Below are 16083 nucleotides of genomic sequence, written 5' to 3' on the forward strand. Positions count from 1 at the left end.
TTATGTTCTTTCTTTCTTTCTTTCCTCCTTTCTTTTTGAGGTGTGTTGAATATGAATATTTTTCCCTGCTGATTTCTCACCTGCACCATCGTATTCCACAGTCGAAACGCCACACGTTTTCTTTTGTTCACGGCAGAAGTGACAGAGAAACACGTTCCTTCAGCAAACCCCATGTGGTCAGTGCATGTCGCACTTATGGAGAACAGCATGCAGAAGAGCTCTGCAGTTTATTTGCACCTCCTGCGTCATGCTGGATAACATCGAAATGTGAAAATTGCATTAGCTCTGTCGGTACCTCAGTTTGTCTTAGCCTTGCACAATAGGAAAACTGTAAAAAAAAATGTTTTGGATTGATCGGATTTCTTTGTCTAACTTACAATCAATGGCTGGGATTAGGGTGATTTAAATTCTGGTATGCTGTGTCAAGTAAAACACTACAATGAGAGCTTTGTGTGTGTGTGTGTGTGTGTGTGTATTTTGTGTGTGAGTATGCGCTGTATGTCATTGTTTAGACACAAAGCTCATCTTTCAGTGATTATCGGATGCACATAGCTCCCTATGGGTGTGCTGAAATGGATAAAAATAGGATGAAGAGGTGAGCAGTGGAGATGTTCCTGAATATTGTCCGCACGGTGCGGAGGAACGATCAACACCGCTCCCAGCCGCCTGGGAGAAGATCGGCCGCTGACAAGATGGAGGCTCTCTGACCTTTGTCACCCGCACTTTTAATACAGTCGTTAACCATCTGCTCGGAGCGGCGGGAAGCTGCCAGTTACAGGCAATTACGTGATTGGGGTCTGTGTTCACCGCTATGCGCTATAAATCAGACGAGGATTGATCACGGGCCGAGAGGCAATGCGCTCCGCCGTTCTGGGCCGAGGCTGTAGCGTAGTGGTTAAGGTAAAGGACTGGGACACGCAAGGTCAGTGGTTCTAATCCCGGTGTAGCCGCAATAAGATCCGCACAGCCGTTTGGCTCTTGAGCCCATGAGCCCTAACCCTGCATTGCTCCAGGGGAGGATCGTCTCCTGCTTAGTCTCATCAACTGTACGTCGCTCTGGATAAGAGCGTCTGCCAAATGCCAATAATGTAATGCAATGGCTCCCTGGAGGTGGGCTCTTCCTCTCTGAGGATGGGGAGGGTACAGATACAGTCACACACAGAAAGAGAAAGTGATGGGTTTGCATTGACAGTTTTGTCAAAGAATAGGAAGTGACATTATATGGGGATGGCCATGTCTGTGAGCCTTTACAAGTGTTTAACCCACTTTTATGGTCGGGGTCAAATGGACTCCAACAGTCTAAATTAATGCAAAATTATTGCAAAAGAGAAATTCTGACACTTTGTGTGTCGCCTTCTTATTATCTCCAAACTTTGAATAATCTGTGAGAAACATCTTATTTTAGAGCCTGAGGTACAGGAAGTGAAAGTTTTGCACCTGTATAGGAAAGTCTACAAAGAGTGATGAAAGATGAAAACATGTCAAACACTGTCAAATTGACCCCAAATAAAATAGGAGGATTAAAACATAAAACAGCCGAGATTGCTTTGATGAATGTAAACATTAAGCAAAAATCATTACAATTCAGTTGTCCAAATACAGAACCAGTGCTAGTATGGTCTTTCCAAATTAGGAGTGGTAAATAACTAACACCCCTCTGAAAGTGAAAACCCGGAGCCGAGTCATTGTTTGTGTTTTTCTCCATTCCGTCTTTATTTGTCGTTTCCCTAATATAGAGTCCATCGTTATGTCTAATCATGTCACCAAGTGCAGCCTTGTTAGCTGCAGTGATTAGCCGTTCTAGGACTAAAGAATCGCAGCTGCAAAACTGTATCCAAAAACAACAACAACAAAAAAAGAAAAAAAACAGCTAACAAGTACACGCGTTGCCTGTCATTGGTGCAGCTGTCGGACTGCCAGTGTTTTTGCGAATCAGCACTACTGCGGTAGGTACAGCGGTCCACGAGAGGAGAGGCAGCGGAGATGAGATTCAGCTGGTGCAGGAGTGCAGAATAGCTGGTGAATGGACCTGCCCCTGCAGTTCTGCGTCTCAAAAAGCAGGTGGATCAGCAGCTGTGTGGGATTGGGAGTGGTGCCGCTCGCTTGTCGTGAAAGATATTTTTGTACCGCTCAACTCCCAAGTCAAAAGGTCAGAGTTCGCAGTCGTGGCGGTACGACGGTTGAGGCTTTCGTTTGATGCCGACGCACAGCGAGGACCTGGGTGCTACGCCCGGGTCCTGCCAGATCTGAGGCTGAACCTGAGGGACATTTACATTTACATTTTAGTCATTTGGCAGACGCTTTTAATCCAAAGCGACTTACAAGTGCATAGGTTCTACCATAAGTCAGAGCATCACATCCAGAAACTAGCTAAATACACATGAAATGCTGTTCTAAACATAGTTGTGATCAGAAGTTTTTTTTTTTTTTTTTTTTTTTTTTGGGGGGGGGGGGGGGGGTTTAGACAAGGATAGGGATATCAGAAAGGAGGGGCAGGGGAAATCAGGAGGGAGGACTAAGGTAGAGTTTGAAAAGGTGGGTTTTGAGTCTGCGTCGAAATAGGGGGAGGGATTCTGCTGTTCTGACAGTGGTAGGCAGGTCATTCCACCACTGAGGAACCAGAACGGAAAACAGGCGTGAACGTGCAGCTCGACCGCCAGGTGCACGTAGAGAGGGAACCGTAAGGCGACCAGAGCTGGCAGACCGGAGTGGTCTAGCTGGGGAGTAGGGAGTGATCAGGGATTGTATGTAAGGTGGGGCAGTACCCTTAGCAGCCTGAAATGCCAACACTAGGGCCTTGAAACGGATGCGTGCGGCAATGGGAAGCCAGTGGAGGCCAAAGAGAGGAGGCAACATCGGGCCACTGCTGAGCGTGGGTGGCGGGAGTCGGCGGGGAGATTTGGCAGATTCTCAAGTGTTCTGGAATCACGTTCCGGGGTTGCAGAAGACGTGTTGCTCTCTTACCAACCACAGGCGGGCAGGGTTGTAGCGGTGAATCATTAGTAAAAATCAGGCTACAAATTGGGAGAATATTGGACCCTGAGACCCTGCATCCTTAAAAAAGGACATTGACTGTTGGATTTGTACAGTATTTATCTTAGCATAAGAGACATTCAATCAAAATTTTAGAGCCTGAGGTACAGGAGGTGAAAGTTTGGCATCAATTAAATTAAATTAAATAAAACATATATTTTTGAAAATGATCACTGCAGCATGTTTTTGTCATCTAAGAAAAAAAAAAAGATCAAGGGTCAAGGTCAAAGGTCAAAGGTTAAAGGTTGAACGGGCCCTTGCTTCCTCCCCAGGTACCTATGTGATGCAGGTGACGGCAACGGACGCGGACGACCCCACCTACGGGAACAGCGCCAGGGTGGTGTACAGCATCCTGCTCGGACAGCCCTACTTCTCCGTCGATCCCAAGACAGGTATACACCGTGCCGGCCTGAGAAACAGGCTTTCAGTAAGGCCTTTACATTTCTCTGTTCGCCATTGTGTATCGTAGTCTTTCGAGTAGGTAGGATTAGTAGTAGCAGCACCTGGCAGGACTGGTAATCTCCCTGCTTCTCCCACAAATCAACAAAGTGCACCAAAGTGAAGTTTATAAATGCTCATTATCCTGTCGCGAATTGACAGAAAATCGCAAGTTAAGGAACCAAAAGTGAACATTGCAGGTGATGTTAGAAAGAAATCATAAAAGAACGTGGGTCCATTTGGACCCATGTCGGGTATTCAATGTGTTGTGCATTCCAGGGTAAACCGAACATGCCAGAATAATGAATCCGTACATGTTTGAATCGCAGCACTTTTTCCTGAGTAATGTTGCCTGGATTCAGTCTACGTTCAGCCTTAACGCTGATCGCCAAAATGCATTTGTCAAACTGCAGTGGGAGAACAGGGCTTCCTTTATCCGGTCACGTGACTTGCCCCCACTGTCAGCAGTGTAACGTCACTGTCACGTGTGCTAAACGTGTTTGGGAATGCGAGGCTTGTGCGGCCTACTTCGACGCTCACCCCCTTTCATGACAACTCACTTAAGGGGGAATGGTGGCTGGTTTCAGGTGGCCTTTGTATTTCGCACAACAATAGCTGCATAGCGCCAGTCGTGCTGGCACAGAATGCAAGCGATAAATCACCCACTGCAACAGTTTCCTCTTGGAAAGTGCTTTGGAATAAGACATAAACTTTATCAGATCTCTGCAGTCTCTCGGTGGGAGCCGGGGTTGGGCGGGGGGGGGAAGTAATCCAAACGAATGGTAATATCATAACTCGTCTGAATTGAGCGGCGATGCTCCACTGAGTCATCGGGCACCCCCCGAAGACTTTTCTCGTTTACCCACAATGCACCGCGGCGTCGTAAAAGAACGACTGGTGTTAGATGCCATTTAGTTCTTGCTAATCCGTGCATTGACACTGTGAGCGTGGAGCATTTTGTGTACAGGTTCAGGCAACATCCTTACACGTCCTGCCCCTCTTCCTGGGTTTCCCCTCCCTGTGAGGTTTATCATTATCGACCAGAGTAAATGGGTACGGTCGATTGGTTTGAAAAAAAGATGCCGCTAAGCTAGACATCGAGGCTAAAGGAAGCGCGATTTATACGAAGCTGAGCAGTCCCAGAACAGGCATGCAATTATCATGATATTCAGGAACCCGATCAATGCCGGTTCCTGGTTGTCACTCGTTTGTGCACGTCCCGGTCTCCGGTTCTATTTCCAAATCCAGTAAGAGGCAGCAACACCATATCAAACGGCCTCCATTAAATTAGGATTACATTTGTCGGTGCGTCGCGGTGCAGAACTGAGCGGGAAGAATCAGAAGCTCACAAAAAAAACAAAGTTTCACAGCGTTGGGGCATTGCTGAACATTTGAAACTTTAGAAGGAATCTGAAGTTATGTTTTATAGACTTGAGGAATGTAGCATACGAGATGGGCCAATCAGCCCTGCCACAGATGGGTATTCTGTTGGATCCGGAGCACTGATTCTGTAGACCGGAACTTTCTTTCGCTTTTTCTCTGCACAGATTGAACTATACAGAAGTTTCAAAACAACAGAAATAATACAACATCTGTTCATGCATATTAAAGGTGTCTGTTCAAGGATTACACTGCTCAGATATCACCGGATGGAAACACTGCATGATAATTATTTTGGAAGGCTTTCAAAAGCACTGCACAAATTTAGGGCTTCCAGCCAACTTCGGAAAGGCCTGTATGCTAATTTGAGAATGCTGATGAATGTGGATACACACATACATGCACGCACACACACACACACACACACACACGCTCACATAAACACACACACACTCTCTTACTCTCTCTCCCCCCTTTATATGATCTGTGACATACAAATGATTGCTGTTTTCTAAAAACAGCAGCAATTAGGAGAGAACACAACGTTGAATGGTGACCTTCTAAGAACAAAGGCAGTTCATCGGTAAGCGCTACATACACATAATCAAAAACAACATATCGCCATCGCAAAAAAGGTGCTGTTACGTTTCTGTGCGTTTAATAAGTGACTGTGAAGATCAAAGCTGAATGTGCATTTTATCATTCTCCAAGCAAAGCGAGCATCTGAGAACCTACCCTGGGCTGTGTCTGTGTTTGAGAAATGAGAGAGAGATCAAATGTTTGCCACGTGGGGTCTGTCTGAGCCAGCTCCCCGTACCTAGAGCAAACACGGGGAAAATCAGGCCAGGAGAGCGAGAAAGACTTCCCCAAATACTCCCTCCGCGCATCGCCCCGAACGCTCCCAGTGCGTGCCTCCGTCCCTGCTCATCCTTCATCGGAACAGCGCTCCGAAAAGACCCGCCTACATTACATTACAGTCACCCAGCTCACCCCGTGCGCCTTAACCATGCAGAGGAACGCAGGTGTGTGAGCAAGGGAGTTGTTCCCGGGGTCGGAATCTCGGAATGCTGAGCGCGTCAAAACCCTAATTAAACAGCGGAATGAAAGGGAAGCCTGACACTTCTCTTTCAGCGTTCTGCTGCCCCACCACCCCCACCCTCAGCATGACCCCGGGTAGGTGGGCGGGATGATCAATATGGCTGATTAGCTTTTCAAAGAGAATTTCAAAGATTTTCCTTTGTAGCCAGATTTCCTCGTGAAATTATCTCAGATCAGTCCTCATGAAGAGGCTCTTTTAAGATCCCTGAATTAATAGGCTTATTCTTTGCAATTACTTTGTATAACGAGGAACTATATACAGCAAAAAAACACTGCAATTCTTATATAGTTTGCCCAGTTCACCAATTTTGATGTAAAGATCTAATAACATTTCTTGATTTTCCCTTACTATTCTTGTTTATTTATTAATCTAATTCTAATTGGCAACACAGGAACTTGCCCATTATGGACAATAAAGGTTGATCAATAAATGCATGTTAATCAATGTATTAATTAATGTTTGATTGACTGCTTGATTGATTTGTTGATTTGTTGGTTGGTTGGATGATTGATTGATTGGTTGGCTGTTTCGTTGGTTGGTTGGTTGACTGGCTGCTTGGTTGGGTGATTTGTTGATTGGTTGATTGGTTGGTTGGTTTGTTGGTTGGTTGATTGTTTGGTTGACTGCATGATTGGGTGATTGGTTGGTTGATTGGTTGGTTGATTGGTTGATTGATTGGTTGGCTGTTTTAGTTGGCTAGTTGGTGAGTCACTGCTTGGTTGGTTGATTGGTTGATTAGTTGATTGGCTGATTGATTGGTTGGCTGTTTGTTTCGTTCAGCGGTTGGCAACCCTAGTCCCGGAGAGCCGCAGGGTGTGGTGGTTTTTGTTTCCACCTTAATATTGATTCAGCCCCAAGAAACCAGGTGAGGTGAGTTAACTGTGTAATTGACTGCTTTAATTGATCAATTAAGTGCTGAGTAACAACGAAAGCCAGCACACCCTGTGGCTCTCCAGGACCAGGATTGCCAACCCCTGGTTTAGTTGGTTGGTTGGTTGACTGACTGTTTGGTTGGTTGGTTGGTTGGTTGGTTGACTGACTGTTTGGTTGGTTGGTTGGTTGGTTGACTGACTGTTTGGTTGGTTGGTTGGTTGGTTGACTGACTGTTTGGTTGGTTGGTTGGTTGAATGACTGTTTGGTTGGTTGGCTGGTTGGTTGACTGACTGTTTGGTTGGTTGGTTGGTTGGTTGACTGACTGTTTGGTTGGTTGGTTGACTGACTGTTTGGTTGGTTGGTTGGTTGGTTGACTGACTGTTTGGTTGGTTGGTTGGTTGGTTGGTTGGTTGACTGACTGTTTGGTTGGTTGGTTGGTTGACTGACTGTTTGGTTGGTTGGTTGGTTGGTTGACTGACTGTTTGGTTGGTTGGTTGACTGACTGTTTGGTTGGTTGGTTGGTTGGTTGGTTGGTTGGTTGGTTGGTTGACTGACTGTTTGGTTGGTTGGTTGACTGACTGTTTGGTTGGTTGGTTGGTTGGTTGGTTGGTTGGTTGGTTGACTGACTGTTTGGTTGGTTGACTGACTGTTTGGTTGGTTGGTTGGTTGACTGACTGTTTGGTTGGTTGACTGACTGTTTGGTTGGTTGGTTGGTTGGTTGACTGACTGTTTGGTTGGTTGGTTGGTTGACTGACTGTTTGGTTGGTTGGTTGACTGACTGTTTGGTTGGTTGGTTGGTTGGTTGGTTGGTTGGTTGGTTGACTGACTGTTTGGTTGGTTGGTTGACTGACTGTTTGGTTGGTTGGTTGGTTGGTTGGTTGGTTGGTTGGTTGGTTGACTGACTGTTTGGTTGGTTGACTGACTGTTTGGTTGGTTGGTTGGTTGCTTGACTGACTGTTTGGTTGGTTGGTTGGTTGACTGACTGTTTGGTTGGTTGACTGACTGTTTGGTTGGTTGGTTGGTTGGTTGACTGACTGTTCGGTTGGTTGGTTGGTTGGTTGACTGACTGTTTGGTTGGTTGGTTGGTTGGTTGACTGACTGTTTGGTTGGTTGGTTGGTTGGTTGACTGACTGTTCGGTTGGTTGGTTGGTTGGTTGACTGACTGTTTGGTTGGTTGGTTGGTTGGTTGACTGACTGTTTGGTTGGTTGGTTGGTTGGTTGGTTAACTGACTGTTTGGTTGGTTGGTTGGTTGGTTGACTGACTGTTTGGTTGGTTGGTTGGTTGGTTGACTGACTGACTGTTTGGTTGGTTGGTTGGTTGACTGACTGTTTGGTTGGTTGGTTGGTTGACTGACTGTTTGGTTGGTTGTTTTGGGCAGGCGTAATCCGGACAGCCCTCCCGAACATGGACCGGGAGGTGAAGGAGCTGTACCAGGTCCTGATCCAGGCCAAAGACATGGGGGGTCAGCTGGGGGGCCTGGCCGGGACCACCACCATCAACATCACCCTCAGCGACGTCAACGACAACCCGCCCAGGTTCTCCAAAAGTGAGCCCTTCTCCCGCAATTTCCTGTGTTAAATTAATCACGCTGAACCCTTACCAAGCCTCCTGTGTACCCAATGCCTACAAAAACTTACCTCAACACAACAAAAACTCTGCTCATATTCTTTTTGAACTTTTATGACACATTTCTAGTAAATATTTGGGCTTTTTGATTTGTGATTGTTTTGCACAAAGCCAAACTGGGTAAAAACTGCACGTAAGCAGAAAGATCAAGCCCTTATCAGTGTATCACAGAAGAAGCTATTACATCTGGTAAAACCGATATGTTTTCTTGTAGCAAGAATGACTTGCACAGACCTTTTGCTTTTTCATAGTATACAGTTATATAGCTGGATATACACTAAAGCGCTTGAAACTAGGTATTTCGCTCAAGGTACTGTACTGTTTCAGTACTGTTTCACCGCAACATTTCAGATTGCAAGCCCAGGTCCTTACTCATTACACTGCTGTCTCAAGATGTAAGCACTTATCTCCTGAAGTCACCCCAGATAAAGGAAACCAAATCAGCCAAGACACTACAGGAAGCTTGTAACAATATTGAGGCGTGTGCATAATTTAAAAAAAAAGAAAATTTATTCTAGATCCTCTGTCCCAGATTTTATCTTGCTGAAATGCAAAATACAGAAATAATGCTGAGTGCTTAATTGCTGCATTGAAATGAAGAGAGCTGTTAAAAAAGTAGCAATAAATAAATATACAGTGGGGTCCAAAAGTCCACAGACCGCATTGAAAATCTGGGACATAACTTTCATGTAATCCTGGAAATAAAATGTTTAAAGAAATGCAACTTAACTCAAAGCATTTACAATAACTACTTGGAGACCAAAGAATCCACCATCACCTGACCTCAACCCCACTGACAATCACCTGACCTCAACCCCACTGACAATCACCTGACCTCAACCCCACTGACAATCACCTGACCTCAACCCTACTGACAATCACCTGTCCTCAACCCCACTGACAATCACCTGACCTCAACCCCACTGACAATCACCTGACCTCAACCCCACTGACAATCACCTGACCTCAACCCCACTGACAATCACCTGTCCTCAACCCCACTGACAACCACCTGACCTCAACCCCACTGACAATCACCTGACCTCAACCCCACTGACAATCACCTGACCTCAACCCCACTGACAATCACCTGACCTCAACCCCACTGACAATCACCTGACCTCAACCCCACTGACAATCACCTGACCTCAACCCCACTGACAATCACCTGACCTCAACCCCACTGACAATCACCTGACCTCAACCCCATTGAATATGTATGGGGACACTTGAAGACTGACAAAAGTCAAGCTTTTAGTAACATCACAAGATGCTCTTTGGAACATTGTCAAATAATGTGGGGATAACATGAATCATGACATGATATGATGACATGAACTTTGTGGAGTCCATGTCAGATCGATAGTCGCCATTAAAATAAAAAGTGGGACAAATACTAAGAACTTCAGAAATTCACGTACATTTTTAAAACGTTCAATGTTACACACAAACTGTTATGCTGATAATATTATTTGTATTGAAAAAGTTTGTATTAAATTAGAAAGGGATGCAAAGTAGAAGCATTTTCACTAGTGGTCTCATGAATGAAAATGTTACATCCGCTGGCAAAAGGCAGAACAAACAGCCGTAGCTGCAAACGGCACTCACACTCGGGAGAAAGGTGCTTCATTCTGTCAGATATTCTCTTTTTATCTCTGTTCCATCAGAGCCACACACCTCTCTCAGGAGCCACCGGACATATTTTCAAAGCAGAATGGACACTTTGCTTTTGTTTTTTTGTGGGATTTTTTTGTTCGATTTTTTGGTTTGCTTGCTTTGTTTTCTTATAGTGCCATTTTGTTCTTTTCTCTCCTTTCCTGGTCTTATTATTTATTTATTTATATATATATTTTTCTGTATGCGTGGGCGTGGAATAGCATACAGACAAGTCTGCCAATATTATTAGTCTTATCATTTTGTACATTTCTCACATACTACATCGTTTGAAATAGGTTGTCATTTACTCAGAACATATTACCACAAAACTTAAAACAACCTCCAAAATTATAATAATGGAAATGTAGTTCATTGGAAAGTCATAACAGCCTAACAACTGTTCTCACCAATGAATTTACAGTAAGTGTATTATTCAATCAACTGAATGGCACTTTCTGTAATCATAGTCATTACACACATCAAGGAAAACATACTGTACAGCAGCAACACATCACTGATTAACTTGGGTCAGGTTAAAAGTCCGACCTTCACTCCTAACGAGCAGCCAAATCAAGGAAAGTGAAACAAAATAAATAATAAATATTGCAATACCGATTTGCGATTGCAAGAGGTTAAGTAGTTATTTTGTAAATTAGTGGAAAATGAGCTTATTTGGCATCAAAGTGTAGCATCATCGACAGCCTGTGAATAATTATGGCGTATTTCCACTTAATCACCCCATGAATTATACCAAGGTCTAAATCTGGAGAGAATAACCTAATCACATTTTTTGACATTTTTTTGCATTCCCACGTTAGAATACAACCATTTTTACATGATGGTGACCAGGAGGCACCCCTTTCCCCAACCAGCCCCCCTCCCCTCCCATTTCTGTCTTTCCATCCGCCCTGTCCTTCTCACTCTGTGGCCTGAGGAAAGAAGCCTCATAAACCTGTTTTCGTTTTATTTCATTACAAACGCAGTCGGTGAGCAACACATTCAGACGAGCTTTAAATAACCCTCGCTCATTTGGGGCCGGTGCCCCCCTGAGTGATCAAACGTGTGATCCTTCATTAATTATGCTGAGGACGCATCTTTATTTATGCCCGTCTGCGATGCACGTTCCCGCGTTGCAGCTCGCGGTTATTTATTTATTCGTTCACTTTCTTGCTCACTCGTTCATATATTTATTCATGCTTTGTGAAAGGCATATTCCACCTGAGGGTTCTGGAATCTTCTCCCGTGGGATCGTCGGTGGGCCGGATCAAGGCCCACGACCTGGACACCGGCAAGAACGCAGAGGTGGAGTACAACATCGTCCCCGGCGACGGGGGCACCATGTTCGACATCACCACCAACGAGCGCAACCAAGAGGGCACTATCGTCCTGAAGAAGGTGCGTGGTGATCCATTACATCGTCACTGTCTTCTTCTTCTCTCACTGCAGTGGAGTGGGAAACACGTCAGAATGATACTGCCCGGGCTGCCTTTACATTTAGGCGAACTTTAGGATGCATGTTGCTTACACTAAACTGAGTAAACAACTTTCACTTTAATTCAAGTTCACTTCATTTAAAATGTACTAATCAGCTAGTTTTTGAAGTCAATTTAAATTAAAACAACGTGCATATGCTTTGACACAACCATGACAACATATGTTCCAAAAATGATACAGGCACGCCAACGCATGCACAAATTTGGATCAACTCCCAAAGATGGTGACACACCTATGCGACCACTGACAAGAACCAAAACAAAATACAAAAGTTGAAAAATAGTCGACAACACCTTCTCAATACTGGAATTGGCTGTTGAAGGAACCCACAACAACTTGAAGACACTGTGACTGAGGTTAATGCCCCTACACTGGGGTACACCACAGTCAGGATTATGTCTAGATTTATACACTATAACAGGCTAAGATGCAGCAGACTTGCGGTTGCAGTTCGTTGCAGTTGCACACCGAGAACAGGGTTCGATTCTCGGTCCTGCCAAAAGCCAAGTCTGGCCGGCTCTCGTGGAGCGGCATAATTGGCTCGCTGCTTCAGAGGGAGGGACTTGGCAGGGTTAGTGGGATGGACTCGCACAACAGCACACCGGGCGCCTCGGAATCACGGTCACAAGCACGAGAGGCGGCTTGAAGAAGGCGTGTTGTTCTCGGATCGCCAGATCCCTTCAGGCGGGTGAGGGACGGGGTGTGGGCGGTGTATCCCCCGGCTAACACTAATTGGATTAGATTGGGTACAATTGGCTACCAAATTGGGAGAAAAAGGGACACATCTGAAATAGATTTATAATAGATTTATACACTGTATTTCTGCTTTAAATGTATTAGCGGGACCCACACCCCCATCCCCCTAACTTCCACTCTCCCGCCCTCCGATACACATCTGCATCCGCACGTTAGAGTGACACACTGTGGGTGTGAGGAGCAGCACAGCCGTCTCCGGCCAGCGAGAGCACGCGTCACATGACGTCACGGAGGCGCTCCTGTTTGGCGCGGGAGCCATTTTAAGCCTTCCCTAATGGCCCACGGTGAGCACTGTAACAGCCTCTTCCCAGAGTCCGACCGGGTCTTAATAAGGCTCACTCTCGCTTACACAATGAATAAATGAGAGGCACCCCATGCATAATGCATGCCAGGCCGGTCTTCCTGAGTACCTCAGCAGCAAGCCGGCCTGGCAGGGGAAGGGGGTTGCCATGACAGAGGTACGGTGCATGAATGCCGCCGATTTTTTTTTACCGAAACAGCCTGAACTCATGAATTGTGCTCCATATTCAATGGAACCAATTCACTTCGGTTGCTTCAGCAGCTTCAGTCAAGACCAGTTAAGCCAGTTTTAGTTTTAATGAGCTCATAATGTGTATATTCATTCAAAAGTTGAACTAAGTTGGTTAACTTCCTTACGCAATCGCATTTCAAATAACTGAACACATCAAAACAACATCATAAAACCTTTATAATGGTCTATAAACATGTAAAACGGCAGTTATAGAAGTTGTAATTAAGTTGCAATAGTCTCCTTAGTGGATCACAATTATGATGAATAAATAAAGAAATAAATTGAGAAATAAAAGCTTGCTAAATGAGATAGCCAACCGATAACTCCCAGCATATGAATATCATCACATATAATGAGGTAGTTAAGCTGAGAACTCAGTCGTCTTTTATCCGTTGTTGATCTGATAGATTTTCTACCCAGTCCCGGAGGATGACTGCCCCCTACTGGGCCACTGACAGCTCCTCAGGCAGCAACACTGTTTTCCCAGTGGGGAATGTGTGGGAACAATAAACACCCTACCCCAGGTAGCTAAACCTCCCCCCACAGAGAGACTTATTTAGAGAGATTTATTTATTACTCTTGCGGTGTTCGTCTGAATATCGTGGCATGTTTGTGCCTTGTCGCACATCTGTGAGGCCTGCTGGGGCGGCTGCTTATTGCGCTTTTATTTTGAAGGCCGTGGGCGATGGGGGGGGGGTCCGTCTCTTAGCTGGTGGCAGAGCTGACCCCCCCCCACCCGCCACCAAAGAACACATTTTACACTCGTTGTGTTGTCCGGTCGACTCCGAGGCCTTAAATTCATGCCAAAAGGTTTATGGAAAAAGCTGAGATGAGGGTGAGTCATCAGTGACAGGCCCAATAATACTTCTACAACAACATAATGTCTGGTGTCCTTGCAGGTGCCGCAGAGGTGACACAGTGCTTTTTTTTGTTTTTTTTCTGTCATCGTTTAAGCACCCTGGCACGGACACTTGCTCCTCGCCATTGGATGTCCTCTGTGCCCATCAAAAGTAGAGAAATAAAATAAATGAATGAATAACAAACCCCGGGCAGTCGCCCGTTTACAGAAACACAGAGCTCAGGCCTTTTTATGACTTGAAATGTGTTTTTTTTTTCCTGGAGAAATATCGACTGCAGCCTGAGGAACATTTGAATAATCCAATCTTTGCCAAGTACCCTGTTTACGTCCTGGCGGGGCGTTGTGCGGCGCGGAGCGAGGCGCGGAGGCGGGGACTGCGACGCCGTTTCGGGGTTTGGGGGAAATAAAGGGCGTAATGAAACGAGCGTGCGGGTTCCGCCGTCGGGGAGCGAGGGAATCGGCGGCGTGTCGGGCGGCCGTGAAACGAGAGGGCGGCACGAACGCGCCTGAATGCGGGGCTCAGCGTCAGGGAGAACGACGGCCTTGGCGTCAGGGAGAAAGGCCTTGGCAACGCGAGGAAAAAAGAAACAAAACAACAAAAAAAAAACGCGGTCCAAACTCATTGAGTAACGGCGCTCTGATCCTGTTTATTTATTTAGTTTAGAGATATTTTGGGCTGTTTCCATCACCGTCAGGCGGAAAAAAAAACGGCTCTTGCTTTTACATATGCAAGCAGCGAGGCACTGTTCCCCAGAGGAGCGCCCGCATTGGTCGGTGGCTCAGCCTAAAAATGTCAGAGGAAGTGGACGTGCTGGCCCGCCTCCAGCTGTTCGCTCCTGGTGCATTCTGTAGCAGCGGCACGGAGATATTGTGTTTTGTCTGTGGCTGTAGTTTCGGTGACAGATTGAATGGCTTCCCTTGGTTTAATCTTCTGCATTGCAGCGTGTAAATGATACCCCTGTGTGATGTACAGAGTGTCTGTTCGGAGAATCCTTCACTATCTGCTTTGTCCACGCACACACACACACACACAGGCAGCACATTTTAGCGTCTGTGTGTTTGGGCAGCAGGGTAGCCGAGGGTAGGGTGTCTGACTGCCAACTGTGGAGTTGCTGGTTCAAGCCCCCGGTCAGCGTATAGGGATGCTGACCTGCATCTGGAGAGATGTCGTTTGGACCCTAAAATGAAAAGAAGCTGGCCGTTGGGCCCTTGAGAAAGGCCCTTCAGTGAAAAACTGCTTCGGGGACTTTAGCCCTGTTATCTCTCTCTCGCCACATTTGCAACTCTTCTCCCAGGGCATCCTTACAAAACATGCCATGTTCTTTGAGTAACTCACTGACTGGGTTACTTAAGATCTAAATGCTTCGGGAAAGATGTTTCGGATAAGTCCATGCTACTCAAGATTCTTCTTCTGTGATTAGTTTAATCAAGATTTTATATTTAATAAATAATAATACTGTGTTTGCTTGCTAGATGATTATTTCCATTTTTCATATAAACCATTGGCTTTAACTCAGTTGGCAGGCGCTTTATTTATTGATCTCTTAAAACATTAAGGCAAATATTAAATAACAGCAATTATTGCTTGGAGCAATTACAGTATATGAAAACATTTTTGTGAGCAAAATACATTTTTAAGAAACATTATTTAATTAATTAATTTAAATAATAATAATAATAATAATAATAATAATAATAAAATAATCTAAGCCAAATAGAAAATGAATGTGTGGCTATTTATGAGTTTTTAAATTGATGAGAAAATATCAACAAAAATAAATTTGTGACGCTCAATGTTATAAAATATGTTTTTATTAAAAGACTTTCTGATGCAAATGAAGTCAGACACCAGACGACAGGGTTTCCAGTTGAACTGAGGCAACAGAGTATAGCTTGTCATTATGTCCCGACTGAAAATGATCAGTGTAAATGTGGCTGGATGATGCTGTGATACAGAGTGATGTATAGTGGAGAAACACATCAGTGCTACTCTCAGCTTTTGTGCTCCAAAGTGAGATGTGTCCTTGGCAAGCTGGGATGCATCATCGTCACTATCATCATCATCATCATCATCATCACGACCATCACCATCATCATCATCACCATCATCATCATCACCATCACCATCATCACCATCATCACCATCATCATCATCATCATCACCATCATCATCACCATCATCATCATCATCATCATCATCATCACCATCACCATCATCACCATCATCATCATCACCATCATCATCACCACCATCACCATCACCATCACCATCATCACCATCATCATCATCATCATCATCATCATCATCATCATCATCACCATTATCATCATCACCA

The 16083-nt window shown here is 45.1% G+C and overlaps 1 protein-coding gene across 5 annotated transcripts in view; it reads left to right on the forward strand.

Moving 5' to 3' along the window:
* LOC133126169 (cadherin-12-like) overlaps window positions 1-16083 on the forward strand; it is a 102283-nt gene that overhangs the window by 40065 nt on the left and 46135 nt on the right. For 4 of the 5 annotated variants that reach the window (XM_061238086.1, XM_061238089.1, XM_061238090.1 and 1 more), the window contains exons 3-5: window positions 3306-3425; window positions 8203-8370; window positions 11314-11501. In XM_061238086.1, the coding sequence (XP_061094070.1) occupies window positions 3306-3425; window positions 8203-8370; window positions 11314-11501 (476 nt within the window). The remainder of the gene's footprint in view (window positions 1-3305; window positions 3426-8202; window positions 8371-11313; window positions 11502-16083) is intronic. The other variant, XM_061238091.1, reaches the window with a different exon arrangement.

Source organism: Conger conger, chromosome 4, assembly GCF_963514075.1.
Source record: "Conger conger chromosome 4, fConCon1.1, whole genome shotgun sequence".
Taxonomy (NCBI): Eukaryota; Metazoa; Chordata; class Actinopteri; order Anguilliformes; family Congridae; genus Conger; species Conger conger.